Genomic DNA, 27,856 nt, shown 5'->3' with positions numbered 1-27,856 from the left:
CTAGATCCTATTTTGAAAATTTAGCTTTTTCAAAAACCACGCATAAACATTTTTCTGTACATACATGTTGCTCATATAATATTGTAGCTAAGTTTGTGCTGAACACAGTGTTATGAGACGTTTGCCATTATTATGTTTTTAAGCAACTGAAAAAAGCACAAATGTCAGTGCATGTCAAAACTTCTCCAAGGCCCTAACAACCCCTTAGTTCTACCACCGCGACAATGCACGTGCATCTGATGAAATTGTATATACTTATTAAAGAAACTATAAAAACTATATACTGTACACCACCAAGTTTCTGCTTCCCTTTGTTAAAATAAACTAATTGTATGGTACTGTAAAATTAATCTAGATTGTACAGATAAAAAGTCTGTATTTTGGTGTGGACCAATGAGGGACTGCATCCCCTTTCCACTCATCCATTTCCATGCTGCGCTTACTGATGTTGTATCTTAAGAACTGAACTGGTGACATAGCAGGAATATTTAGCAATGTAGATAAGAGCTATAGGTAGACAGCAGGTTTACCTCTGGGTTTATAGCTCAAGTTGGTCATAAGGTATGCCTGTTTCTTATTGTTTTTCCTATTGTGTACAGTGTAGGCTGATTTTGACCAGTTTTTTGCTTAAGAAGTGCATTGCGATGTCATAAATTGTAATCAGACTGCGATGGCACAAAAAGAGTTGAACATGCTATCAATGCAAATTATTTCCCTGCAACCTGAAAATGTTGATGGCGATGATTATGGTCATGGTGTAGAGGTTCAATTTTAGCTTGCAACCATGAGGCTGAAGGTTCAAATCACACATGGGTTGGTCTATATTTCAAGACTTGAAATTTGACAAATGCCCTTCATATAGTTGTTTTCACTATACTGTACATACTGGAAATGTGTTTACAACTTGTTTTTGTGTGTGTTGTCATGTCTAAGGAAGAATGAGGCCAATCTTCATTCCTTTCCCTATCTTTTCAAAGCCAAGGAGAATGCAAAAGACACTTAGCATTGTGCAGATTGACCCAGTTTTATTTGTATATTACAGTGCATTTTACAGTACGTTTCAAAGCAGCTTTACTGAAAATACTACCTTAACAAAACCAGCAAGGAAGCAAATGGCAACAGTAGCAAAGTTGACACAACTTAAATGTTTATGTAAATAAGAACAAAAAGTAACAAGACTTTTGGTCAAAAAAATGTGTTGTGCACATACATAAAATTAAGTATAAACTTTTGACATGTTTGTTTCATTTTGTAAGTTATTAACACTTAATGACATTTAAATGACAGTTTAATGTAATGTTAACCCAAAAGGCTAGGTAGTTCCTTAAGTTTGATAATTATTCTGCTATGTCATGTTTATGACATATTTATGACAAGTTATGATTGGTTTATGTCAAGTTGTCATAACAAAGACAATTCGAACAATGTCATCTTTGCCTTAAAAATGACATTACTGAACAAATGACACTTAATGGCAGTTGTCATAAACTCTCCTTGGTGTTCATGACACGTGTCATGTCATGATTATGAAGGTGTCATGTCAGTCTTATGAACACTCCTTCAAGTAAAGTGTTACCTTACATTTTCTATGCTTTGAAAAAGTCATAACATGGGTTTAATATAACATTAGCAGCAGACAACAGTTTATCCTTAAATCAATTCCCATTTACCTGTCCAAAAAACTGCTTAAAACGTTAAGGTTGCAATAATACTCATTCCATTTCTATAGAGTTTGCCTTGCTGTTTGTTTATTAAAGCTGTGTCAGAAAATATATTAAGAGAACAATACAGTAACATTAAACATTCTCATCATCAATACTCATGAATCTTTAGGCAGGTGTGTCAGATTGTGGTTGGAAATCTAAAGGCTGCAGGATCAGGTTTGAGCACCCTTTATCTAGACTTTTGTCATTGTTTAGTTTGTGGAGTGAACTATACAGAATGGGTAGATTAACAGATATATAAGTCAACCTTCATTCCAGCCTAATGGCTTGCAAACAGGATAGGCAGCATTTTCAAGCATTTTAGAGAACAAGTTACTTTCTCTTTTCCTTCGGTTCTTTGTTCTTAGTTCCACCTTTCAGCATAAAAATTGATCAGATCATAGACAGTCTGGATGGATTAACTCTGTTAGGTCGACACGATGATTTAAATCTTGCATTTTTTAATTTTCATTTTTAGATTGCTATCATTCCTGTACTGTAGTGTTTCACCTACCTGCCAGGTCAAGATTCCTGTGTGACGTTGGTGTTTATCACATCTAAACAAGTATAAATATACTGGATGCTGTTTTTTAAGGACTCTGCAAATACACTGTGCTACAAAATCTGCTCAAAGGTAATAAAATTTTCTTATTTCATTTTTTGTGACTTCTATAATGTTACATAAATTAAAGATTTTTACCACTTTACCAAGTAAATTGTTTAAGTAAACTATAATGTTAGTAAATCTCTTAGTAAGTCTCAATCTTCTTTTCTGAAAAACTGCCTTTCTGTAAAATTTTGTTATAACGTAACTGTGATCAAACAAACCTGACCCCATAAATCATTATTTTTAACTTCACAAAATTGACAACAGTCTGCTCTTACAAGCATACAATTTTTAAGTAAATTAAAAGTCTTGATAAGCTAGTTCAGGTGTGCTGGGTTTTTAAGGCTGGAGTTACAGTACAGTAAGATGTCTGATAGTGTCTAGTGATCCTGATGATCATTTTTAGGGGTTTAGGTCATCATGTTTTTCCAGTCTTTATCATTGTCTCCTTTCCTACACATTACAGAGTAAATGTTTCTTGAACTTGCTTGATTTAACAACAGTTTATTATTACTATGCAACCCAATATGAATGTATCATATAAGTGAAAGTGACATGATTGTAAGGTATGGTAGCGCATAGTCAAAATGCAACTGCTGCATTTAACCCATCCAACAAGTAGTGAACAATGCACTGCAAATTGTGAACACACACACACCCACACACAAGGAGCAATGAGCATCTGTTACTGCAACACCCAGAAAGCATGTTGGGGGATACGTGCTTTGTATAAAGGCACCTCAGTGCCCAATTCTCTTACCATAGCTCGAACATTAGCAGACATATAAAGTAAGCCTTATTATGTTTGGTGTTAATTGCGTTCAAGGAAAAGCTGGGAATCAATTGATTAATTGTAACTGAACTCTGCGCAGACCTGTTGAGTAATATTTGTTTACAGGCAGAAAACAAGCACTTGACTAGATGATTCAGTTGGTCTGTTACATTATTCCATTTTTTTGCATGTTTAAAATTCTGCAATGCACTGTAAAAAGTGAAAGTTTGATCTACATAAAAAAATTACTTCATCTTCAAAAAATACTTAACATTTATAATTTTTTCCACAGTTTTTGTAAACAGAGATGGTTTCACCGGTTGTAGTGGCTGTATTTCTCCTTTGGGGAACAATCTTTCAACCACCCCATGCTGGTGCATTTAAAATCTTTTGGTCTGATGCCTCCCTCAGTCATCAAGAAATCACAGAAGCGGCAATCCTCCTCAAGACGGCAGAAGTGTGTCGTGACATAGCCAAAGCCCAGGGCAAAGACTTTACACTACCTGTAAGTAAAGTATAGGAAAAAAACAAGAAAAGCAAGGAAGACCAGAGGTCCACTGTCCTACAGAGTTTAAATCCTGATTCAACACCTAAAAGATTGAAGTCCTTTATAAATCTTGCGGATCTCGATTTACTGGTTCAGATGTGTTTGATTATGGTTGAAGCTAAACCAGAAAGTTGGCTCTTTAGAAATAGGAATCCCCACCCATGAGGGAATTAAGAATGCTGTTTATCAAAACAGACATATTTAATCTTGTTTACAACGATACTTCCAACGTGATCTCATGAGAATACGTGTATGACTTGTATTTAACCTAGTTTAGATGTTGTTTCTAGGAACCTAGTTAGTGTCTGTGTTATTTTTTCTGCACGTTACATTAAGGTGGGAGGTTTTTAACAATTACATATTATAGTTTTTGCATAGATCTATATAGACACTTTTATCCAAAGCGACTTACAAAAGCTTACAAAGGAAAAACAGCAAAGCTATTTGTCAAAGGAAAGCAACAACATCAGTACACCCATGCAAGTCCCTTACAGTTTACAAAGTTTTCACCAATCCTTATAGATGTGGCAATGCTGACTAATGATTTGTACCAACTACGCCACCCGGGGGCTATTTCCGGGATTGGCCTCAATTTAACAGCACACAGGTTCGTCACGACTGGGTCAGGTATCAGACAAGAGTTGAGTCAATCAGAAAAGCTTTATTTAAAATGAATTCAATTTTATTCACGTTATCAAATAGTAAAAGTAGCAAATAAGAAAGACAAACAACACTTCAGGGTGGGAGAAGGCCTGACGTTCTTTGGGCAGAAAGCACACAGCACTCACACGTGCACACACGCACCACAGCACACTACAGCACGGCACACCTCACTGTGAACACAGCACTGCAACCAAATAAGGAGCCCACCACCTTAAAGGAACAATCTGCTGATACGGCCAACCCACACCTGAAGAGAAAGCAACAAAAAAACAAATAAGTAACCTTTAAAAGACACAATAAAAAAAGGACATCACTTCTAACAATCTGGGTTTTTGTCATGCAATTAACTGCCCAAAAGTTATTACTGTAGGCGCCGCGTCCGGTCACCCCAGCTACCAAACAGGCAATAGGCAGGAAGCCTGTAAAGTGGTTACAGAGGCAATGAAAACTACAGAGAAAGAAAACACCTCACAGGTCACCAAAATTAGAAAGTACTTAACTTGATTAATACAAAGAAAACAAACAAGCGGTAGCTTAAGACTGAAAACAATAAAGTAATAAACCAAAATAATTCTAAATAATAATAAATATCATTATAGAATGACAATAAAAAAACAATAATCAAAGTAAGTAAAGAATAATGCTAATAAGAATAAATGACAACAGAAATAATAGAGATAATACAAAAATAAACTAATAAATCAGAACCAAAGGAATTCAGAGTAGAATAATGCTAGTGACAGTCAGATAATGACTACTCTGTCACACGCCGATTTCAAATCAGTTACTCACGCTACAATTGGATAAGCACCACGCCCCAAATCCAGACCACGGTCCAGCTGATCCTGCGAAATACTGCAATGCTGCAACAGTAAACTATTAGCACATGAGCAGCGCAATGTTAATCAGCTGGTATAACCCAGCAACGCCGCAAACAGCGCAAACCAGCAGCAGCACAGAGCGCCACCCGTCAGAAATGTAAATTAGAATGCCCAGCTGACCCAAGCGAAGCAGACAATGCAGAGCGAAGCAGGCAAAGCAGAGCGATGCAGGCAAAGCAGAGCACAGATGACGTAGCGCGAAATCCCTTCAGTAGAGTTAGTACAGCCCAGATGATGACGTAGCGCAAAGCGGCTGCAGTTGAAAGCAGAAGGTAAAGCCAGCAGTGTAAGCGATGCGCGTAGCGCAAGAAAGCCATGCAGCCAGCAGCAAGCCCACTACAGCAACCCACTGTAACGTCCCTTGCACATTGACCCACACCTGTATTGGAACTCACGAAGCACAGATGGAGACGTGTAATGTAAACGTCTCCATTCACGCAGCGATTGACGGGTTTCCCGAAAAGCTCCTCAGTCCACCCTTACTACCATTCGTACACAAAAAAAAACCCCGGAAGTACGGCGGCTCGCTCGCTGATGGAACAAACGCACCCGCATAACGTGAACTGAAACGCTTTTATAGGCAGATACATGGTCATCAACAACACACGCATCAGCTGGCCAGATGACGTCAGGGGATAGAAAACCGTACTGCTACATTCTACCCCCCCATTCATCATCGTCGTCCCGACGATGAAACAATCAAGACTCTAATTCCAAGGCCTAAACCACGCCATAACTGCATTAGTCCCACAGGCTGGAGCATCTGGAGCGTTTACACTTCCAGCTCCTACCGTTCGTGGCAAATGGTGCACATTAGAATGTTGCCCTGCCCCTACTCGTCCTGTCCGACGTGGAACTACACCTGGTGGGTTAGAAGTTTCCCGAGAGGGGGAAGCCACTACAGGTACCAACTCAACATTGGCTACTTCTGTAGGTGCTGGAGGATCATTGGCCTGCACTATTCCAGCTGGTTCTGGCCTTGCCGTATTTCCGCTCTGAGCTAACGGTACAACCTCAGAAACCACATATGCCAAGTCCCCATCTTCAGGCTCTATCTCAGTCTCCAAGTGCACAGGTGAATCAACTGAACTTTCAGAAAGGTCATCTGATACCACCTCCCCTTGGGCTCGAAGTTTCAATGCCGACCGATGAACCTGTCGGACTTGAGTCAGATTGTTTACTGGAGCTACTGTATACACAGAACCACCAGGTGGAGGGGCTTTAACCACCTGATATACTGTGGAGCTCCAAAGGTCATGAATCTTATGCCTACCTCGAACCCCAAAGTCTCTCAAATAGACAAACTGGCCCTCCCCTAACGGCAGCTCTTTTACCCGTTGATCATGCCCCGCTTTACGCCGGCTTGCTGCAGCCTGCAGCCGCTCTCGGGCGCCATCAACCGCCACCTGCAACTGTGCCTGATGCTCCTCAATCCACTTGTGGACTCTACCTGGCACCGGCTCTTGTACTTGCCCGAGCAAAAAGTCTATGGGCAACCTTGGTTCTTGCCCAAACATCAAAAAGAAGGGCGACTCACCAGTAGCCTGGTGGGGAGTGGTGTTATAGCAGAACACCACCTGTGCCAGGCAAGAGGCCCAATCTCTCTTACGGTCAGTGGGCAAGGTCCGCAGCAAATTGTGTAAAGTCCGATTGAACCTCTCACACTGGCCGTTACCAGCCGGATGGTATGGAGTGCTGCGCGACCTTCCTACCTCATACAGGCTACACAACTGTTGAATCAAAGTGGACTCAAAATTGCAGCCCTGGTCGGAATGAATCCGCCCAGGAACCCCAAACTTGAAGAACCACTCCTCCACCAAGACCCTAGCCACAGTGCTCGCCTGCTGATCCCAGGTGGGAATTGCCACTGTAAACTTACTGAACACGTCAGTCATCACAAGCACATTTTCTTGTCCAGCCTGGGATGGCTCCAACACCGTAAAATCAATAGCTACAATTTCGTTTGGACGAGAGGCCAGTAAATGCCCCATGTAGCTCCGAGGGATTGGTGCCACATCTTTAGCTTGTTGACACCGCTCGCACTCCTGAACCCACTGTGCCACGTCTGCAGACATGCCCGGCCAGTAACAGCGTTGCCGTACCAGTTCTAAGGTACGTTCGACACCTTGGTGTCCATGCTGCTGGTGTAAAGAAGTTAACACCTCTGGCTGTAAAGCAATTGGCACAACAACCTGAAGCACTGACTCCCCTCCATCTGGCCGGAAAGCTCTTCGATATAATAGGCCCTCTTGCTCTACCAACCGGTCCCATTGTCGGAGGAGTGTGATTACTGGCTTAGCCAAAGTCCGTCGCTCCTGCGGGCCTGGGCGCTGCCCTTGCCGCCAAAATCGCAAGGCTTCCCCTACCACTGAGTCTGTCTGCTGTAAGGCGCTGATATCAAGCACTGAGCGACTAGGCCAAGCCTGCATTGCATGCACAGTGGTAACCTCCCCTGGCGTTACCCTTACTGCTCGCCTCAGCAGCTCGGGTACCACAGCACCTAACTGCCCACTATCATCAGCCCCCAGCTGCACAGTAGTTAATCGTGACAGCGCATCGGCATTCTGGTTGGTTCTACCCGCTCTGTACTGAATCACAAAATCAAAGGCGGCTAACTCAGCAGCCCACCTTTGCTCGGTAGCACCCAACTTAGCTGTAGCAAGATGACTTAACGGATTGTTATCAGTACGTACAATACACTTATGCCCCAACAGGTACTCACGAAACTTCTCAGCCATGGCCCATTTAAGGGCCAAGACTTCAAGCCTCATGGAACTATAAGTGGCCGTATTCCGTTCCGCAGGTCGAAGACCACGGCTAGCATACGCGATGGGTCTAATCTTCCCTTCGACTTCCTGTGACAGCACAGCTCCAAGCCCTGCATAACTGGCATCGACCTCCAATATGAAAGGACGCGTAAAATCCGCATATGCCAACACTGGCGCCGTGGTAAGCTTCCGCTTTAAAGTTTGAAAGGAGTTCTCACATTGTGGGGACCATACCGCTGCCAACTCTAGACTGCGCTTACCTACCTTACCTCTTGTTAACTCTGCCACTATTTGATGTAACGGGGCTGCCAATTTCGCAAATCCCTCGACAAAACGCCTATAGTAGCTAGCAAATCCCAGGAAGGTCCTCAGCTCGGCCACTGTCCTAGGACAAGGCCACTGAGCTACAGCCTCAACTTTACCTGGGTCTGTTGCCACTCCGGAAGAAGAAATTACATGCCCCAAGTATGTTACCCTTTCCTGAAAGAACGCACATTTTTCCAGCTTAACCTTTAGGCCTTCGGCCCTCAAGCGACCCAGCACCATCCTTAACCGCTCTAGATGCTGTTGTATGGACGATGAAAACACAATGATATCGTCTAGATACAGCAAAACAGACTGGTGCCGCTGGTCACCGAAGAGCCGCTCCATCAGGCGCTGGAACGTACTTGGGGCATTACACAACCCAAATGGCATACGATTCCATTCAAACAAACCGAATGGCGTGCAAAAGGCAGTTTTGGGACGGTCGGATTCAGAGACGGGAACTTGGTTATACCCACTGGCTAGATCTAAAGTAGAAAACCAGTGGGCACCAGTCAAAGAATCCAACGTCTCCTCAATCCGAGGTAACGGAAACGAATCCTTGCGCGTTTTAGAATTAAGCTGACGGTAGTCTACGCACATGCGTAAACTACCGTCCTTCTTCTTAACTAACACAATCGGGGAGGCGTATGGGCTGCAGCTCTCCCGGATAATCTGTGTATCTAGCAACTGACTAATGTGAGTCTTAACCACTTCGTACTCCGATGGTGGGATACGTCGGTACCTCTGCCGAACTGGAGTGTCATCGGTCAGGGGGATCTCGTGGGAAAGCAGGTTGGTACAACCCAGGTCTCCTTCATGTGTCGAACACACACTTTGATACTCCCGAAGGAGAGCCCTAACCTGATTTTGATCCTCAACTGACAGTCCTCCAAACTCAAGTGACGCTATCTGCCCTAACATATCTGATGCATCACAAGAGGCCACCTGAGCAGTCATGGTTGAGACCTCCGTCAACCCATTTGGCAACCCCACGAAATATACTTCCCTCAACGTACCTATAACTGTAGTGGGATACAGTACTACATCAACGGTACCGACATTTACGACCGGGACCGAAACAGTACCCCCGCTCACCTGTACTAATGAGGGTGAAGCCAACAGTCCTGCAGGCAAACCAGTCTCAGTAGGCTCAAACAACACGGTCTTACCTGCAAGCAAGGAGGAACAGGTAGCTGTGACAAATGTCAAGGTGCCGCCTGAAATGCGACACACCTTGTGCCCCCTTACTTTTACATTATTCCCGCGATCAGCGGCACGAACAGCTTGTTGACAATTCTGAAATACCTGAATCATGTTCACATCCTCAGCCAAACTTGGCAACTCAAATAACGTGGATCCATGACGACCGAACAGTTCCCGGTAGCAGCGGCTAAGAACATTCATGCCTAGAAGACCAGGCACGTCCGGGCCACTGCCCGGAGGATCACGGACCACCAATACTCCACAATTAGGAATTGTACTACCGCACAGCTCGATATCTAATTCAAGATACCCAATATACGGAATTTCCAATCCATTTGCTGCTCGGAGCTGCAGCCAGTGACATGATTGCAGACGACCCTGGCCCCATGGCTCAAACATCAACCGGAAACATGTTTCCGTGATGGTCGACACCATGGAACCAGTGTCAACCAAACAGGGCACTGAAACCCCCCCAATATTTACAACAAGGCGTGGACATGAGGACACTAGTCGGGAACCCGTCTCATTACCATGAATACGAGAGCCACGCGCACTCCCTACCGAGCTGTGGCTCAGCAGCTCGGTAGGAACTAGTTTTCCGGACGGTTAGGGCCAGGCAAGGACCTTGGTTCACCGGCCGAAGGAGCAACAACCGGGCCTGGCGGAGCACGAGGCGGACGACGCTCCCCATTGCACTCCCGTGCAAAATGACCCGGTTGTTGACACCGTCGACAGATTAATTGAGTTGGACGAGGTGCACGACCATGGGAAAAGGTAGTTTGATTCCGGGCGATAGTCTGGGTAAGCAAATCTAGCTGCTGTTGCTGCCTATGCAGCATTTCTCGTAGCTCACTTAACTCAGATGTACGATTTCTCTGGGCCCAACCCATCTCTGGACTTCCCCGGACCTCATACTGGATTCCACTCACCAGGGGGACTGACTGACTTCTACCCCTAACACCCCCTGGTAATCCCTCTCTTTCCCAACGGATCGCTTCTCCTCGAACCTCTAGCAACGTTACAGTGGGCTGACGTCGTATCAATTGTTTTAATTCTCTACGAAGTGCATTATCTGACACGCATTAGACAAATTGATCCCTTACAATTACATCACCATTTAAAACTTCACATGGCGACTGGTTTTTTACTTTTTCAAAAAGACCTAACAACGCCAAGGAGAACTCCAACAATGTTTCTCCCTCGCGCTGTCGCCGAGAGAAAAATGCTTCCTGCAGTGCAATGTACGACTCTGCACAACCATACACTTCACGCAAAGCTGCAATAATTTTGTCTGGATCACTTTTATCTGCACTAGAACGGTATTTAATCTCGTTTCTGGCCTCTCCTTCAAGGTGATCATAAAGGAAAAAGGCTTGCTCTTCTGATGTCATATTACGAACTCTCATACACGCTCGGGCCTCCTCAAGCCATTCATCAAGATTGACACCAGATCTGCCATTAAAATTTGGGCAGCGTCGGTCTCTCGGAATAAATACAAAACGTTCGACTGTACTGGCACCCACATCAGCCGACCGCGGTGTAGATGGGCGTGCTGCACTACCAGATGGTGCTGCACTACCAGATGGTGCGACAGGATCGGGCCGCTCAACCGCCGCACGCTCCTGCCGCAGCCTCTCATTATCAAGTTGTAATTGGGCAACTAAGTCCCGCATCTCCTGTAATTCGTTTTCCATGGCGTGTTACAAAAGTACTCACCCAATCACTGCTCTGTCACCAGCGTGCTGAAAAAGAAAGAAGGGAAAAGGAAAAACTCTCCTCAAAGTCTGAATCTGATAACCAGTCGAATACCCTGCCGATCATACGCCAAATGTGGCAATGCTGACTAATGATTTGTACCAACTACGCCACCTGGGGGCTATTTCCGGGATTGCCCTCAATTTAACAGCACACAGGTTCGTCACGACTGGGTCAGGTATCAGACAAGAGTTGAGTCAATCAGAAAAGCTTTATTTAAAATGAATTCAATTTTATTCACGTTATCAAATAGTAAAAGTAGCAAATAAGAAAGACAAACAACATTTCAGGGTGGGAGAAGGCCTGACGTTCTTTGGGCAGAAAGCACACAGCACTCACACGTGCACACACGCACCACAGCACACTACAGCACGGCACACCTCACTGTGAACACAGCACTGCAACCAAATAAGGAGCCCACCACCTTAAAGGAACAATCTGCTGATACGGCCAACCCACACCTGAAGAGAAAGCAACAAAAAAACAAATAAGTAACCTTTAAAAGACACAATAAACAAGGACATCACTTCTAACAATCTGGGTTTTTGTCATGCAATTAACTGCCCAAAAGTTATTACATTAGGCGCCGCGTCCGGTCACCCCAGCTACCAAACAGGCAATAGGCAGGAAGCCTGTAAACTGGTTACAGAGGCAATGAAAACTACAGAGAAAGAAAACACCTCACAGGTCACCAAAATTAGAAAGTACTTAACTTGATTAATACAAAGAAAACAAACAAGCGGTAGCTTAAGACTGAAAACAATAAAGTAATAAACCAAAATAATTCTAAATAATAATAAATATCATTATAGATAATAAAAAAACAATAATCAAAGTAAGTAAAGAATAATGCTAATAAGAATAAATGACAACAGAAATAATAGAGATAATACAAAAATAAACTAATAAATCAGAACCAAAGGAATTCAGAGTAGAATAATGCTAGTGACAGTCAGATAATGACTACTCTGTCACACGCCGATTTCAAATCAGTTACTCACGCTACAATTGGATAAGCACCACGCCCCAAATCCAGACCACGGTCCAGCTGATCCTGCGAAGTACTGCAATGCTGCAACAGTAAACTATTAGCACATGAGCAGCGCAATGTTAATCAGCTGGTATAACCCAGCAACGCCACAAACAGCGCAAACCAGCAGCAGCACAGAGCACCACCCGTCAGAAATGTAAATTAGAATGCCCAGCTGACCCAAGCGAAGCAGACAATGCAGAGCGAAGCAGGCAAAGCAGAGCGATGCAGGCAAAGCAGAGCACAGATGACGTAGCGCGAAATCCCTTCAGTAGAGTTAGTACAGCCCAGATGATGACGTAGCGCAAAGCGGCTGCAGTTGAAAGCAGAAGGTAAAGCCAGCAGTGTAAGCGATGCACGTAGCGCAAGAAAGCCACGCAGCAAGAAGCAAGCCCACTACAGCAACCCACTGTAACGTCCCCTGCACATTGACCCACACCTGTATTGGAACTCACGAAGCACAGATGGAGACGTGTAATGTAAACGTCTCCATTCACGCAGCGATTGACGGGTTTCCCGAAAAGCTCCTCAGTCCACCCTTACGACCCTTCGTACACAAAAACCCGGAAGTACGGCGGCTCGCTCGCTGATGGAACAAACGCACCCGCATAACGTGAACTGAAACGCTTTTATAGGCAGATACATGGTCATCAACAACACACGCATCAGCTGGCCAGATGACGTCAGGGGATAGAAAACCGTACTGCTACATAGACAACATAACCTGTAAAGAGAGAGACAGAAGATCTTGTCCACTTCTACATGAGTTAACATTTATTAGACAAATAAAATTAGCATTTTTCTGCTGTGTATGTCTCGAAATAAAGTTTAACAGGTTTATACATTTATATTTTTTAGAAGAAAAAAAAATGTTTACTGAATTTTATATTTTGTGACAATTACAAGATTGCAAATGATATTTTTAGATGTTGGTAACCCAGAACTTTCCCTGATTTTTTTCCACTCTCCACTTCCAGGTCAACAACAAACTAACTGCAGATATTGTACAAAAAGCCTGCTCGCTTTCAAATTCTGCCCTATCAGCATCAGTCAACTTCAAGTTGACAATTTTTCTGATTTGTCAGTACAATAGAGCTGTGGACAGAAAACAGTTCAGTGAAGCACATCATTTTGATAATGAGGCTTTCAGCAGTGGACGGGACCTCATCACCCAGGGCATAACCAAAGTGAAAGTCAGTCTGAAAGAAGGAAACTACATATCTGCTCAAAAAAGCCTGGGGACTCTAACACATACTTTACAGGTAAGGTACAAGTATGATAACCTAATGTCATAGTAGGCTAGTCTATAAAAATCGCTGTGAGAAGTTCCTTTAAATTTTAAATCAAAAGAAGTGCAGAGTTATATTTATTTATTTATTTATTGCCTTTAAATCTGAAAAAATTATGTTTCTGTTTTTAAAAGGGGTCTAAGTCTGTTTTTTATTTTATATAATGCTTATGCAAAATATGCATAAATGGTATTAAAATATTTTTTGTACTAACTACTACAATATTTTGTAGGTCAGTTCTGGAAATTTTACTTCAATAACATTTATTTTTTAATTAATTGAATTGATTAATTTAATAAATCCAAGGTTAATTTACCGTCACCACCACTCCCATTAGACCAGGGGCGATTCCAGGATTGTATAAATGGGGGTGGCACAGGGGGGACCAAGAACCAGTCAGGGGGGGCCAATCAGAAAATTCAAATGAAAATAAATACGGGTTTAGAAAATATTAAGCATGGTTCCCAAAATCGTGTGCAATGCCACGTGCTCTAATATAGACAATATTAATTTTTTGTATTTTGCATGGATTAGACAACAGTTCTGCTCCAGAATAGTTCACTTTAAATAAATTGTCATAATTTACTCATCTTAGAGTTATTTCAAACCTGTATGAGTTTTTCTTCGGCTGAACACGAAATAAAATATTTTGAAGAATCTTAGTAGCCAGAAAGTTGATGAACCCCATTGACTGCATGTTATTTTGTTCCTACATATGAAGTCAATGGGATCCATCAACTGATTTTGGTTACCGACATTCTTAACTCTTTTCTTTTTTGTGTTCAGCAGAAGAAAGAAACTCATACAGGTTTGAAACAAGTTTAGGTATATGACCATTTAAATTAAGTAAACTGTTCCTTTAAGTAGGCTATCTACATTGCGTGTAGCTGGTATTAGTTAACATTCTGACATATCAGGATTTTGGGAAAATGTTAGCCATTTGTTTTTCTACTCTGTCTGATCTGACTTTCATTGTTTATTAGCCTATATTGTATTTTAACACAACGGAATGCTATTTTTTATCTGTTCTGTTGTCAGACAACAAGAAAGACTTTAAGCTTGTGACTAAACACGACCCAATAACACCTCGTGTTTAATCCAACCAGCTGTTACTTTATACTGCTAAAATCCTAATTTAAATGCGACATTGTCTAATACAATTTACATTGAAGAGCTGATACAAGGTGATTTCGGATTACCTGTGTGTCTCATGCAGGGTTGCTCTTCTCATCTGATTGTGTTTATGAGCGCTTTTAATTTTAAATGCGAGTGATAGTTGTATTGTAGATCGCGTATAGCGCAGAGTGCAATTCAGCGCATATTCAAAAATATCAGAGAATACTGTTAAGCGTGCGCGCGCATACCACACCATAGGGAGGGAGAGAGAGAGCTCGTGCACAGAGAACTGGTGTGTGTGTGGGAAAACACTAACCTTTCGTTAAGTCATAATACTCGATCAACCGTCTTCTCTGTCAGTAACATCTGTTGACTGTTAACTTTTACGTGAAAAGACAATGGAGGAACCCAGGTGGAAAACACTGCCAACTTTTAACTCCTTCACTCAGTGTCAGAGAGGCACTGTCGAGGTTCCGCACGCAGCAGTGAGAAAGCGTGCATGCGAGAGAGTGGCGCTGCTGAGCGCTTGCAAAAGTAAATAGTAAAATAAAATGTAAATGGTAATCATGGAAAATCTATTTGATTTGTGCCAGTGTTAAGTCTGTGGCGGGGCGCCCTCCTTCTTCTTGTTTGCACGAGTCTCAAATCAAACAGTGATTGACAACTGGTCCAATTGTGCGGTGGGTGTCGTGGTGTCTCTTTCCTCCTGTTTTAAAAACGCGCAACTACTGTGCTCGCTTCGTCTTCGCGTTCGCGCGAGTCTCAAATCAAACAGTGATTGACAACTGGTCCAATGGTGTGGTGGGTGTCTGACAACTGGTCCAATGGTGTGGTGGGTGTCATGGTGTCTCTTTCCTCCTGTTTTAAAAACGCGCAACTACTGTGCTCGCTTCGTCTTCACGTTCGCGCGAGTCTCAAATCAAGCAGTGATTGACAGCTATTATGACAAATATGCCAGTTTATGACGTAACTGAATGAAAAAATTGTTTGTGTCAATAATTGATACTTGATCACTTTTACAAGTTCTAACAATTTATTAAATGTATTTATTTTTGTGTGCAGGATTTCTATAGTCATAGTAACTGGATAGAGCTGGGATCCACTAATCCTTATAGCACCCTGATCAAACCGAATGAAACTCTCAGCAACATAGCAGGTAAATTAGTTTCTGTATTTCATAAAACATGAATAACTGTATAATCTAATATCGCTATACAAAAAGTGTATCTATGCATTCCAAAATCTCTATTTAGATGCAAATCGTTTTTATGACATGTGTAAAACAATTACAGTGCTCAGCATAAATGAGTCACCCCCATAGGTGTCATTTACACTGGGGACGCTGACATGTACCCACCACTTTTTGAAATGGCTGGTTTTGGCCCCACCACTTTTTGAAAGCATTTGGTTAAAATGTTCTGAAAATCAAGCAATACATGTGCAACTTACACTGCAAAAATGACTTTCTTACTTAGTATTTTTGTCTTGTTTTCAGTAGAAATATAAAAAGAAAACAAGTCTAGTTTTTAGACAAAAAAGGTACAATGCAATAATCCATAATAATAAATAAACATAGATAATAAACAACAAATAATAATAATAATCTAAACTATAATAGAAACGCAGAAGGCATTTCGCAGTGGGACGAGTCCTAACTAAATACGGAAAATAATATTTAAAAAATTATTAAAACATTTAAAAAGTCATTGAACAATAATGAAAATATATTATTAAAAATATTAGTGCACATCGGCTGAAGATGATTAGCCTAAACAAGCTTCTGCGACAAATTCGAGTCATTCTATTGGTGACATTTTAGCACTTGACAAATGGATAGCGACTCTTAAGTAGAACTTAAAACCCAGCTGCGAATGATCGTTTTACGTACATCTTTGGAAAACGCACGTAAATGAACAACGAATGTTTGTTAAGTAGCTCGTAGAAAGCGCTCTTAAGTGCTAAGTTCAATCGTTATCGGGAAACCCAGCCCTGAGCAATTTAATTTCATCTTGTTACTGTTGATTCCAATAATTGTTACCAGCAGTATTTAAATGTATATAAATATGATTTATAAATAATCATAAAATGTAAGAATTATTTACTGGAAGTATACGTCACATTGAGCAATAAATAAATGCAAAGCATTAGTGCTGACCAAAGAACCTAACTTTAATGGTGCAATGCTCAAGTACCTAACAGTGCACAGACTTTCACTTAGTGAAAATTTACAGTTTTTCTCAATTGCTAAAACACAATTTCTGAAACCTTGCTCAATTTTCTGAAAACATTAAACACAAAACCTCATCTTCAAGCACAATTTGCAAAACCTCTGACTCCTCATGCAAAATGAAACTTTCGCCCAAAACAGTTTTACCAAAATCAAACACTGCTCTCAATCCATAATCAATGTGATCAAAATGATATACACTGTCAAACAGTGAGTAAACACTACACCAAAAAATAGAAAACACATTGTTCAAAACATATAGTTTTTCAGGGAGAAGTACATTTTTACAGTATAATTCTGCAAACTGTCATGACCTGATCTCTCTATTTCTTGTCTTATCCGAGTTTGAGAGATTAGGTTGTGACAGTACGTGTCTGCCCTGAGAGAGTTGTGTGACATGCCCTTCCGCGGTCCACGTTTCTCTCAGGGTTCGTGAATTGTTTCCCGCTCCCTTATGTCTGATTTAGCTCCAGGTGTCTGATATTAGTACTCCCTATTTAATACCCTTCTGTCCTGTCCTCCGTGCGTTGGTATTATTCTCTGTTCCCTTTCCAGATCCCTGTGTTTACTCTCTGTTCCAGATCTCTTGTAAAGTCTATGTAGTTAGTGTTCCAGGTGTTAATGTTAGTCAGTTAGTTCTCGTGTCTGTTTATTGTTATGTTTTACCCCCTCGTGGGTGTTTTGGTTCTGTCTGTTTGTATGTATTAAAGTATTCATTATTTTAGTCTGCGTTTGGGTTTTCCTTTCGTCCTCCTCGTGTTCCAGCCGTGACACAAATGCTTTGATAAAATGAAGCAGATGATTATGTACAAATGTCTGCTGTTTGCCTTTTCAATTTACTTTTCATGAAAATACATTATACCACTTTCTTTTGAATAGTTTTACACATCAACACATTTAGGAATTACAGTTTTTTTTTACAGATGCTAGGACACATTTATCATAGTAGGTCACTTTTGCAAATAATAGCACACATCTCCTTCAAAATGCAACACTGCATTCAAAATGCCATAAACACATGTCAGAATGAAGCATTTGCACCAAATGCCAAACACTTTTTTCATAATAATACATTTTATTATTTTTAAATATAAATATATATAATTATATAAACCCCTGCACCACTTTTATTAGATTCTTTAAAAGCTCCTCTATTTATGCCTTACTAAACTGCATGATTTTCATGCAGTTAAATATATGATATGATCTGTAGTGTTATATCAGATAAAGGCTACCAGGTCTGGCGAACTTTGGCGTTGTACCAAGAAGATGAATCTAGAAATCTCTACTAACTTAACGTTGAGACGGTCACATTTTCTAAACAGAGGAGGTTAACTGCACATTACCGTACTGGGGTTTGGAAATGTTGTGAGCGCTTCTTACATGTTTTTAATTCCTCAAAATCCATTTGGCACGTGCCCCCTCAGTTTGAATGGGCATGACGCTTCTGGTACAGTTTATTGGATGCTGTAGTAGTCTTTACTGGTGAACTATGAATACAATAACTGAGATTGTTCATTCTGATTGTAATTGTTGAAAAATGTTTAAACCCTTTAAATATTAAGTACGCACATGCACTTATAAAATGTTTGAATATCTTTAGACCCCAAAACAGCGACATGCAAAAGCTGTGTAGATGGCAACTGCACTGATAACATTCTCTCAGAAGTCCTGCAGCAGAAGATATTAACTTCTGGATATTTCAGCGCTATCCCTGGATATACATACAAACCTGCAGGTACATGAATTAGCACTGAGGTGTTTAAGTGCTGCTTTGTCTTTTTTTCTGATCTGGCACATGTGATAGTTTAGCTGTACAACTGTTCTTCTAACTTTACACTTGCTTGTTTTGTTTGATGAATATAAACACCAAACTTATTATAAAGTAATTACTATTTGGCTTGCATTAGTCTCTGGTTTGTAACATTGAAAGTTACAATAAGAACAGGACTTAAACACTTTGAATTTGAATAGCCCTGCTAGGCCATCGGCCAATGTAAGATTGTTTTAAACACACTGGGTACATATATATTTCTCAGGCAAATGTAGCCATGGTAGCTCCTTTGATCAAACCAGCAAAAAAGATCCCACTGGAGGCATCAATAAGGATGACGTCAACTCAGAACATGGCTTCCTTCACCTTAAAGCTGCAAACATGGCCATCAATGCTACCATGGAGCTACTGGAAGACATTAGAAAGGCTGCGGGAGAAACAGCCTTTCTTCGGTATGGATTATTTAGCCTTGTGTTAGATATAATACACATTTAATGCTTATTTCTGTTATAGCTCTGTCTGTACTACTGCCCATTCTGATCTAACATATTAAAATATTCTGCATGTATCACGTTTTTGATTTTGTTGTACCACATCAACAATAAATAAATAAGTGTGTGTAGATCATGGCAGAATGGTCATTGTAAGGCTAAGCTCTTCCTTAATCTTATTTTGTTTGTTTCATTTTTGCAATCTTCCATCTACTTCAGGTTGTTGGGCCTCAGTCGTACCATAGTGCTGGTTTTTGTGATTGACATCACAGGCAGTATGTCTAATGACATCGCTGAAATCAAGAAAGTGTCCATCAATATGATAGATAGCAGGAAAGGAACATCAGAAGAACCTACAGATTACATGCTAATAACATTTGATGACACAGGTAGGTCTATTGTGTGTCCATCTTAAAACGTGTAATATAAAAAAACCATGCACAGTTTATGATCAGTGCATGTTGTTCATGTTTTTGTAAAGCTCTGTGGTGATGTGTGAATGTGTCTCATACTTACAGGTGTCCAACTGACAAGGATTGGCGATATTGATAAGTTCAAAGAGAAAATCAATTCACTTTCAGCATCTGGTGGGGCAGACTTTCCAGGGATGTGCTTATCAGGACTGCTGGTTTGTACAGTACATTTATTTGGCGATGTACAGTTTAATTTTGCATGAAAAAGTCTAATTGTACACAATGAAGTAAGTACACTCTGAAACTACTACCAAAACATATCTGTTTAAGATATTATAAAAGTTAGGTTTGGTAGATTTGATTTTCATAATATAGCAAGAGGGAAAGCAAGTTATGAAACAATTATAATCTATTTTTTTCTCTTTTATTGTTTATGGGTTTCCAGGTGGCATTAACAAGAGCTCCATCATCATCAGACATTTTTGTTTTCACGGATGGTTCAGCAAAGGACCCTGAATTAAAAAGCACAGTCGAAGCCATGATAGAAAGCACTGAATCCATAGTAAGTTCCTTCATAACTTTCATGATCAGTGCCGTCTTTATTAATTTTGTTATGCTGAGTGATTTTACAGATTTGAAATTTGCATCTTAAATTCCTCAATATGTCTCTTTCTTTCCACCATCCAGATCACTTTCCTGTTGCCCACCTCCATCTCATCACGTGGAGACTCCCAGAATTCCTCATCAAGTCAGATGACTCAATCAGAACTACAGTTGTACAGAGACCTGGCCTATGTCTCCGGTGGACAAACCTTAGAAGTCACAAACACTACGCTTTCTGAGGCCTCTACAGCCATTACGGATACATTTACCTCTGGCCAGGTATGTTTTAACATAAACTCACTATATTAAAAGTATCCAATCCAGTCATTACCATTGTATTTTATAATGTAAAAACATACATAAAGTAATTAGACCTTCACGTATCTTATCAATCTTATGCTAATCTAACAGATTTTTGGAAAATATTATTTAAAAATATTTTTTTGGAAATTTAATTCCTGTTATGCTTTACATTTTTTATGTCGGTTTCTTGTAAAAGTGCTAAAATCATGACATGTCCTTGTTTACCTCAAAGGTCACAGTTCTTCAGGTGGCAAGAAGTGCGGGAAATGCAGGAAACTTTTCTTTTCTGTTGGATTCATCTTTGTCTAACGTGACTGTTTACATCACTGGGGATTCGACTGTTTTTACCATCAACAGCCCCACAGGTGAGCCAATATGAACAGAACAACACATAACTCACAACTTTTGAATTATGGTATGCATGTTAACTTCAGATGTACATAATCCAGCCCAGTATCACGAAATTGCGTGACCACTTCACACATGGACCAGCGCGACAACGTCACGCTTTGCCGCGTTTGAGCGTGAGCATGTCACGCTTTCTGTTTGTGTCGCTGTCACGTATTGGTTGCTCAGCTTTTTTGTCCTAATTTCTTACCATTGTCGCTTCGGTTTAGGGTTAGATTTACATAAAATGACACCCTTACCTAAACAAACTCTAACCCCAACGTCAGGTGACAATTGGTTAAAGTTTAGAAAATATAAAAGAATAAGTATTGTATCTTTTTATTTAATAAACAAATACTTAAATTTAAAAATAATTAAAGCTAAATATAACACAACCACAACATCTAACCCAAAACCGAAGCGACAATGGTTTGAAAACAGGACAAACAAGTTGAGCAACCAACACGCGACAGCGACACAAACAGAAAAGCGTGACATGCTCACGCTCAAACGCGGCAAAGCGTGACGTTGTCGCGCTGGTCCATGCGTGAAGTGGTCGCGCGGTTTCGTGATATAGGGTTGACATAATCATAACTGTGACATCAATTTGGCTGATTCATTGTGTTTCTGTTCCTCTCAGGTGTGTCTCAGTCATATTCAATGATAGATGGCAGCCTTGGTAGCATTCAGACTGTGGGGAATCTAAAGAAAATAAAACTCAAGTCTGACAACCAGACAGGGGAATGGAGCATCAGTGTTAACTCCACAAGCTCCTACACCCTGAAAGTCACTGGTAAAGTTTTAATTTTCTGCATGTGATTTGATATCTCCATGTATATTGCAGCTGAATGTTTTTTCCTCCAGGTCATTTGTTATTTTCTTATAAGACTGCGTTACCCGTTTTAATTGCATGATGCCTGTAACTTTAGGCATAAATTGGCATTTAAAGGTGCAATGTGAGACTTTTAGAATGTTCAATTGACAGCAATATAATATGGGTGCACGGGGAAAAAACTAATGCGGGTTAGTTGTAACATGGACTGTTTACACTAGCTATGTTTACATGGACACATTTTGCCTCCATTGGATTAAAATCCTTCAGATTAATAAATCCTATCATAGCGTTTACATGAACACTTAAAAATGTGATCGGATTGATGTGCGTGTTTATATGACTCAAAATTTACATCAGATTTGATCATTTGACATGCGCACATTGCACAAATATAGTTTCACGCTGTTTCCACACGCGTTTGTGGATCAGATAATAAAAAAAATCATGGACTGACCGGACAACGCTGTCTTGTATCACTTTATGGGGAATTGGAAGGATAATAGGAACAAGATTAACAAGACAATCACTTCTTGTGACGAATTCCTTCAACAAAACAAACTCGAGTTATTTGCGTCACATGTCATTACGGCAATTCTACGTCATTGCATGTGTGCATTTGCTCCACACTCCCGTCCTGTAGGTGGCGGAAATGCACCTTTCAGTGGGTTTGCCAACCGCCATTAAAAAATAAAAGATGGCACATGCGCAGAGCGTCCCAGTTTCAGTTATCCATCCGATCAAGTGTATACATGTCATTTTGAGCAGATTACAAAAGGTATTTTTTTTCACGCTGCCAAAAGACGATCTCCCGCACATTATTGGAAAAGTATAATGTTAATGTTATTGATGAACAAGTGTTTTGGTGGCCCCACAGACTAGGGAATACAAACTAGGGAATGAACTTGCGCTCCCTGGGCAGTTCAGGGCAAAAAAGGAGGCGTGTTCTGGCGCAAACCATCCCTGATGCCATTTTGCAGTTTCAAAAAACAATTGCACCACTGACCAAAAAAAAATAGTCTAAAGTCAGTGCGCGCGTGGTTCATTATGCTATTTTAAGGGCGCATGCTTGACCATAATGTATAGCGTGCACAACGCGCACACACTTTGCTTATCTAATCTACACAGATGCAACAGTTATTTTTGCAAATCATAAATTGTTACAAGAAAAAATATTAACACATGAGATAAGGGAAATCATTATGGGGAGCATTGTGGTGATAGATTTTATTTATTGTGTGGCTGCGTTAAAAAATTATCATGCAAATAACGACTAAAATATTTTCATAAGTTTGTTGTGTGGCTGTATTATGTTTATTTTATGTAAATAATAATTAAAATGTTTTCATATGAAACCTTAATGTATATGAACTTGATTTGTAAGTGTACTTTGCACTGTAAAAAATCCAATTAATGAAATGTTGGAAGGGCAAAAATATATAAGTTAAACCAATTTTCTTGTTTGGGCTTAGTTGAGTAGACATATTATTTTAAGTTGACATAAATCTGTGTTTAAAACATTAAGTGAATTGTTATTTTCAAATTCAGTCAACATTCAGAATGGCTATGTTGACTGAACTAATTAAGACAAATCTGGTCAATATGTGGACTTATGACAGCTATGTTTCCTGACAACAAAATGCTCATAATATTACTGTTATTTGGTAACAAAATGTAATTTTAAGAGTTGTTCAGGCGTGAATGTATGTGCTTTAAGTTTAAATATGCGGTCGGTTAATATATATAGCGTCTATTTAAAAATGTGCTCGGACACTTTCGGACGGAGAAGAGCTCCAGATGAGCTCCAGAAAATCACAGACACTTAAGTGCTCACACCCCGCCCAGCGCAGCCTCGCCTCGGCAAGCCCATCAGAAATCGACTGCTGGCTCTGATATCTCTGTGGCGTTTAAACATGCGATTTAATTCATTTTAATTTCTTATACTTAATAATAAAAGGTTTACCGGTATGTTTTAAATCATATTTTAGGATTGCACTTAAATGATATCGCTGTTGAATGATATTTCATATCTTTCACATTTGTTATAACTGGGCTGCGTACTGCCTGCGAATTTGAACTTCAGAGCTGAAGGTGCGAGTGGAGAAATAGTCCCAATATCATAACAATCTTAAAACTTCTAAATATACCCGTGTGTGTACCCGTGTGCGTGCGTGTGTGCGCGCGCGCGTACTCGCGCGTGTGTATGTATGTATGTATGTATGCGCGTGCGTCTGTGTATTTTTAATTTAAAATGTTATAAATCGGAAGGATCTGGATCACAGGTCATTTCATCTGAGATCAATCCGCACGCAACAGCTGGAATCACTTACTGATTCACACAAGGAAGGACACAAGTCATCAGCCGTTTCCTCAAGTTCACGTCAGGTAAGTGTTTGTAATTAAATGTTAATTTTAGAATATATTAATTGGCAAAGACGCAAATACTCGACGTTTTTGTAATGATATTTTTGTAAAGATATATTAGAAGTGTGTTATGTTGTGTCCGAAGTAAAGTGGAGCTATTTTAGTTAAGATAAAAAGCCTGGATATAGGGTTGGTTTACCGGACAGAGTTTAGAACTCGGTCTTTATTATAATTGGGACATTTTTACAAACAAACCTTATATAATACAATACTGGCGTGCATTTTGAGACAAAACAATAGCACTCATATGTTAAGAGATGTCAGTAAGTTATTTTAGTCAGTGAAAAGCCCTGTCCGAGAAAACCGCCCACTAGTGTTTAATTATGTGTGATGGCTGAGGGAAATTTGGCCTAACATTAACGTTATTAAGGGAATAAAGTCTTTCACCGTCAAACTTTATTATATTAAACATGTTATTTATGTAACGTTATGTGTGTGTGTTTATATTCCTCTGTTTATCAAACCAGAGCGAAGATGATGTGAGAGAGGCAGACCAGAAGGATACATAGCGAGACAGTCTCCGCTTGGACTGGCTGAGGAAAGTCTCCTAAATGGCCCTGGAGATGTTCTGACTGACTTTGGAGGCTTTTTGGACTGTTTTATGCCCTCTATTTAAAGAAGACTTAATTCTGTATGTTCAGTCTGTATCATAAGTCAATAAGTGAATAAAAAGCTTTTGTTTTTATGTGACTGAAGTTAATTATTTTGTTTACAACACCAGCATAAATTATTTGGTAAATCATTTAAAAATGTTATAAAAAAAATCCCAAATAATAAATATTAATTGAAGTAACACATAAAACATTGAGTAAATACTTAAATTTTAATTGACAGAGTCGTTGCTGTAAGTTTTTAAAGATTCAACTGATTAAAACATTTTAGTTGAATGAACTATAAAGCTAATTGAGCCAACATACTTTTTTATATTTGAGGCAAATTTGGGCCAACTAAAAAACATCAATCCAGGTAACACTTTGGAGACAGAAATTGAGTGAACGTAAAATTTCTGTGGAACTAGTTACTAAAAAATAATTCATTGAGCCAACAATTTATTTTTTACAGTGTGGGGTTGGACCTTGCTTGCGTTTCTTGTGTCCGATTTCAAAGCCCCCAAACCCTTTCAGCGGTGAGGGTGGACGCAATGATGTCCTCTGCTGCCGTCAGGTCATGTGTAGAGACAGATCCACCTCCCGTTACACAGCGTGCCCGATTTATGCTGGCAAGCTTGAGATTCCCCCGTCTCCTGACATCATTGTAGCGCTTGGTGCAACGATGGGGATGCCAGCTGATGAGACAATTGTGGCTATTTCCTCTCACGCCTGTTTAACCGACGCTGATTTGTGCGGATTTCTTCTATCCCCATACAAAACAACTTCTCTGTCTTTGACTGCTCTTACAAGAATGTCAGTCTCCTCGGCTGTGAACCGCTCCTGGCGTGTGCCTGGTAAATCCGTCATAATAATAGCAACCCGCAATGGAACTTGCGCCCTTGCGTTTAAAGGGAATGTTGGATAGCGTTCTGATTGGTTTTTTTGATGTTATGCCCAAACCACACCTATGAATAATGAACCTACTTCAGACCAACCCCTTATTGATTTGCGCCTGGCGCAAGATTTATTTCTCCCGCCGGGAAAATAGCAACATCGCCCAAGATCCGCCCACAAAGTTACTTGCGCTTTGCGTTTCGCACTTGCATTTCAGATCGTTAAAATAGGGCCCACCAAATCCAATGCTATGTCATATTAATAAGTGTCTTATTGACTAAAACATAGCATCATTTTGAAATATGTCTGCAGCTCTTAGCAACTTTTTTTGGTTGGCTTGAAAATATTTTGACCCAGCAGGGTTAATTTTAACGCTGTGTTGCAACTAACCCCTCAGCACTAACAATATGAAAATAGCTAACGTTAGCGTAATTCTAGCTGTTGATTTAAACACACGAATGATTGCTGGCTGCCAAAAAAAATGTGATTGTCTTATTAAAAATTGTGTGTCAAATGTATTTGTGTTCATATCTTTAATATTGATTGAATAAGGCCACGTCAAAGATTGAAAACATAATGAAATGAATGGCTAAAATCAGACTTTGATGCTCATTATCTCATTTTGAAATTGTAGTTTTGTTATTACAGACTGGGTCACATTTTTTACATATAAAAAGCTGTCATAATTGTGCTGTTATTCTCACATATTTAGACATTTGTATCCATTTATTATTGAACTACTGTATAGTTCTGTATAGTTCTGAATAGCCTCACAGAGAATATATGTGCTCAAAGAGGCTAAAATGTATTTAAACTGGTATAAACTGGAATATTTTAATTGTTATCATAGGTCAGAGTTCTGTGGACATCCTCTTTTACTTTGTGGAGATGAGTCTGGGAGGTCATGGAGACTCTTGGGGACAGATCTTTACTCGCCCTTCTATTGGTATAATAGCATTCTGTTCTATTCTAATCTAATTGTTTCTGTAAATATGAAGTGTAAAGGCTTTGGACTTGTCTGTGTGATTTGTTTATCAGGTCAGAATGCCACCCTGTCTCTCTCTTTGTCTGGAGGTGAATCGGCCACAGTGACTGATGTACTTCTAGTTGATGCTTCAGGATCCAGTGTTGTTAATGGAAACGTTACATTAGTGGGTGGTACAGACTACCTGGTTAGCCTAAACAGAATCCCAGAGGGTGAATTTGGGCTCCTACTTAAAGGGCTGTTGAATAGCTCATTGCCATCTACTCGATTCCAAAGGCAATCATCCATTTATCATAAAGGATCAAGAATAGCTCTCACGGTAAGGTTAAGAAATAGATTAACAGATAGTGGGTCTTTACACAAACAGCATGGTGGTAACAACGCTGTGGTCATGGGTTTGATCTGTAACTACCTGTAGCATGCATTGCATGTCACTTTGTGCATACATGTAAATGTAACAATTTAAAATGTATTACTAAATTTATTGCATTTAACTTCAGTGCTTAATTTAAAACAAGATCGTCAAAAAGCTGTCAAGATGCATTACTGTCTGAGACACATTTCCCATCATCCACAGGTTGATACACAGACCACTACAATTTCTGGAGTTTCTTTCAGTTTCAACTTTACAGTGGCCACTAATACTACAGCAGGTAACTACACTATCCGAGCCAGGACAAGCAACGGCTTCACTGTGACTGTCCCCAGTTCCCTGAATGTGTCGACAGGAGGAAGTGTTCAGGGGACAGGAACGCTGACCGTGCCTTCCAACACAGAGTCTGGGACTGATGTTACACTCATTGTTGAGGCAGAAGCTCCAGGATCCACTGATCTAAATTATGCCACAGTTCGACTCACTGCCTCAGCTACAAGCATAAAGTTCAGTGGCTTGCAGTCCTTCTCCATGTTTCTGGCTCTCATTGGCTTATTCGTTTCTCTTTTGCTGTAATGGAGAGTAACCGGAATCCCATAAAAATGTTTTAAAATAACAAGATGCTATTGTAAGGTATATATCTCCGTCAAGATACAGTATATATCAAGGATTAGCATTTCTTATAATGTTAATGAATTTATATTGAAGGACATTCATTTAAAAGTTTTATGAACCCACTCATCAATGGACTAAATATTGAAAATTGTGTGGTATCTGCACATGCAGTACATTTTTTAAGATCCAATGCAGGTTGTTGCATCACAGCTTGTTTTTGAGAACGCTACAAATACTGAAACAAATTAACCTAAAAATTAAAATCATCCCTTCTGCACAATTCAATGTTATGTTTTAAATTAATT

The 27,856-nt window shown here is 40.2% G+C and overlaps 1 protein-coding gene across 1 annotated transcript; it reads left to right on the top strand.

The window, feature by feature from the left end:
* The first annotated feature begins 2,012 nt into the window (after nucleotides 1-2,012).
* On the top strand, nucleotides 2,013-27,856 carry LOC141361408 (von Willebrand factor A domain-containing protein 7-like). Its single transcript, XM_073862533.1, has 15 exons — nucleotides 2,013-2,337; nucleotides 3,375-3,587; nucleotides 13,213-13,497; nucleotides 15,703-15,796; nucleotides 18,471-18,605; nucleotides 18,907-19,093; nucleotides 19,352-19,521; nucleotides 19,651-19,760; nucleotides 19,991-20,107; nucleotides 20,233-20,427; nucleotides 20,684-20,816; nucleotides 21,479-21,631; nucleotides 26,429-26,524; nucleotides 26,617-26,882; nucleotides 27,141-27,856. Exons 2-15 carry the CDS (start codon nucleotides 3,390-3,392, stop codon nucleotides 27,510-27,512), a joined length of 2,511 nt encoding a protein of 836 aa, XP_073718634.1. The 5' UTR covers nucleotides 2,013-2,337; nucleotides 3,375-3,389; the 3' UTR covers nucleotides 27,513-27,856.

Source organism: Misgurnus anguillicaudatus, chromosome 3 (genome assembly GCF_027580225.2).
Source record: "Misgurnus anguillicaudatus chromosome 3, ASM2758022v2, whole genome shotgun sequence".
Lineage (NCBI taxonomy): Eukaryota > Metazoa > Chordata > Actinopteri > Cypriniformes > Cobitidae > Misgurnus > Misgurnus anguillicaudatus.
Note: the sequence above shows the minus strand (reverse complement) of the source record. Positions and strands in the feature narration are given on the sequence as shown.

Bases quoted from the DNA above. Each gene is read 5' to 3' on its own strand.
- LOC141361408 (XM_073862533.1), top strand. From the start codon at position 3,390: ATGGTTTCACCGGTTGTAGTGGCTGTATTTCTCCTTTGGGGAACAATC. The intron at 3,588-13,212 runs GTAAGTAAAGTA...CTCCACTTCCAG, and splicing joins GCAAAGACTTTACACTACCT to GTCAACAACAAACTAACTGC. The intron at 13,498-15,702 runs GTAAGGTACAAG...TTTTGTGTGCAG, and splicing joins CTCTAACACATACTTTACAG to GATTTCTATAGTCATAGTAA.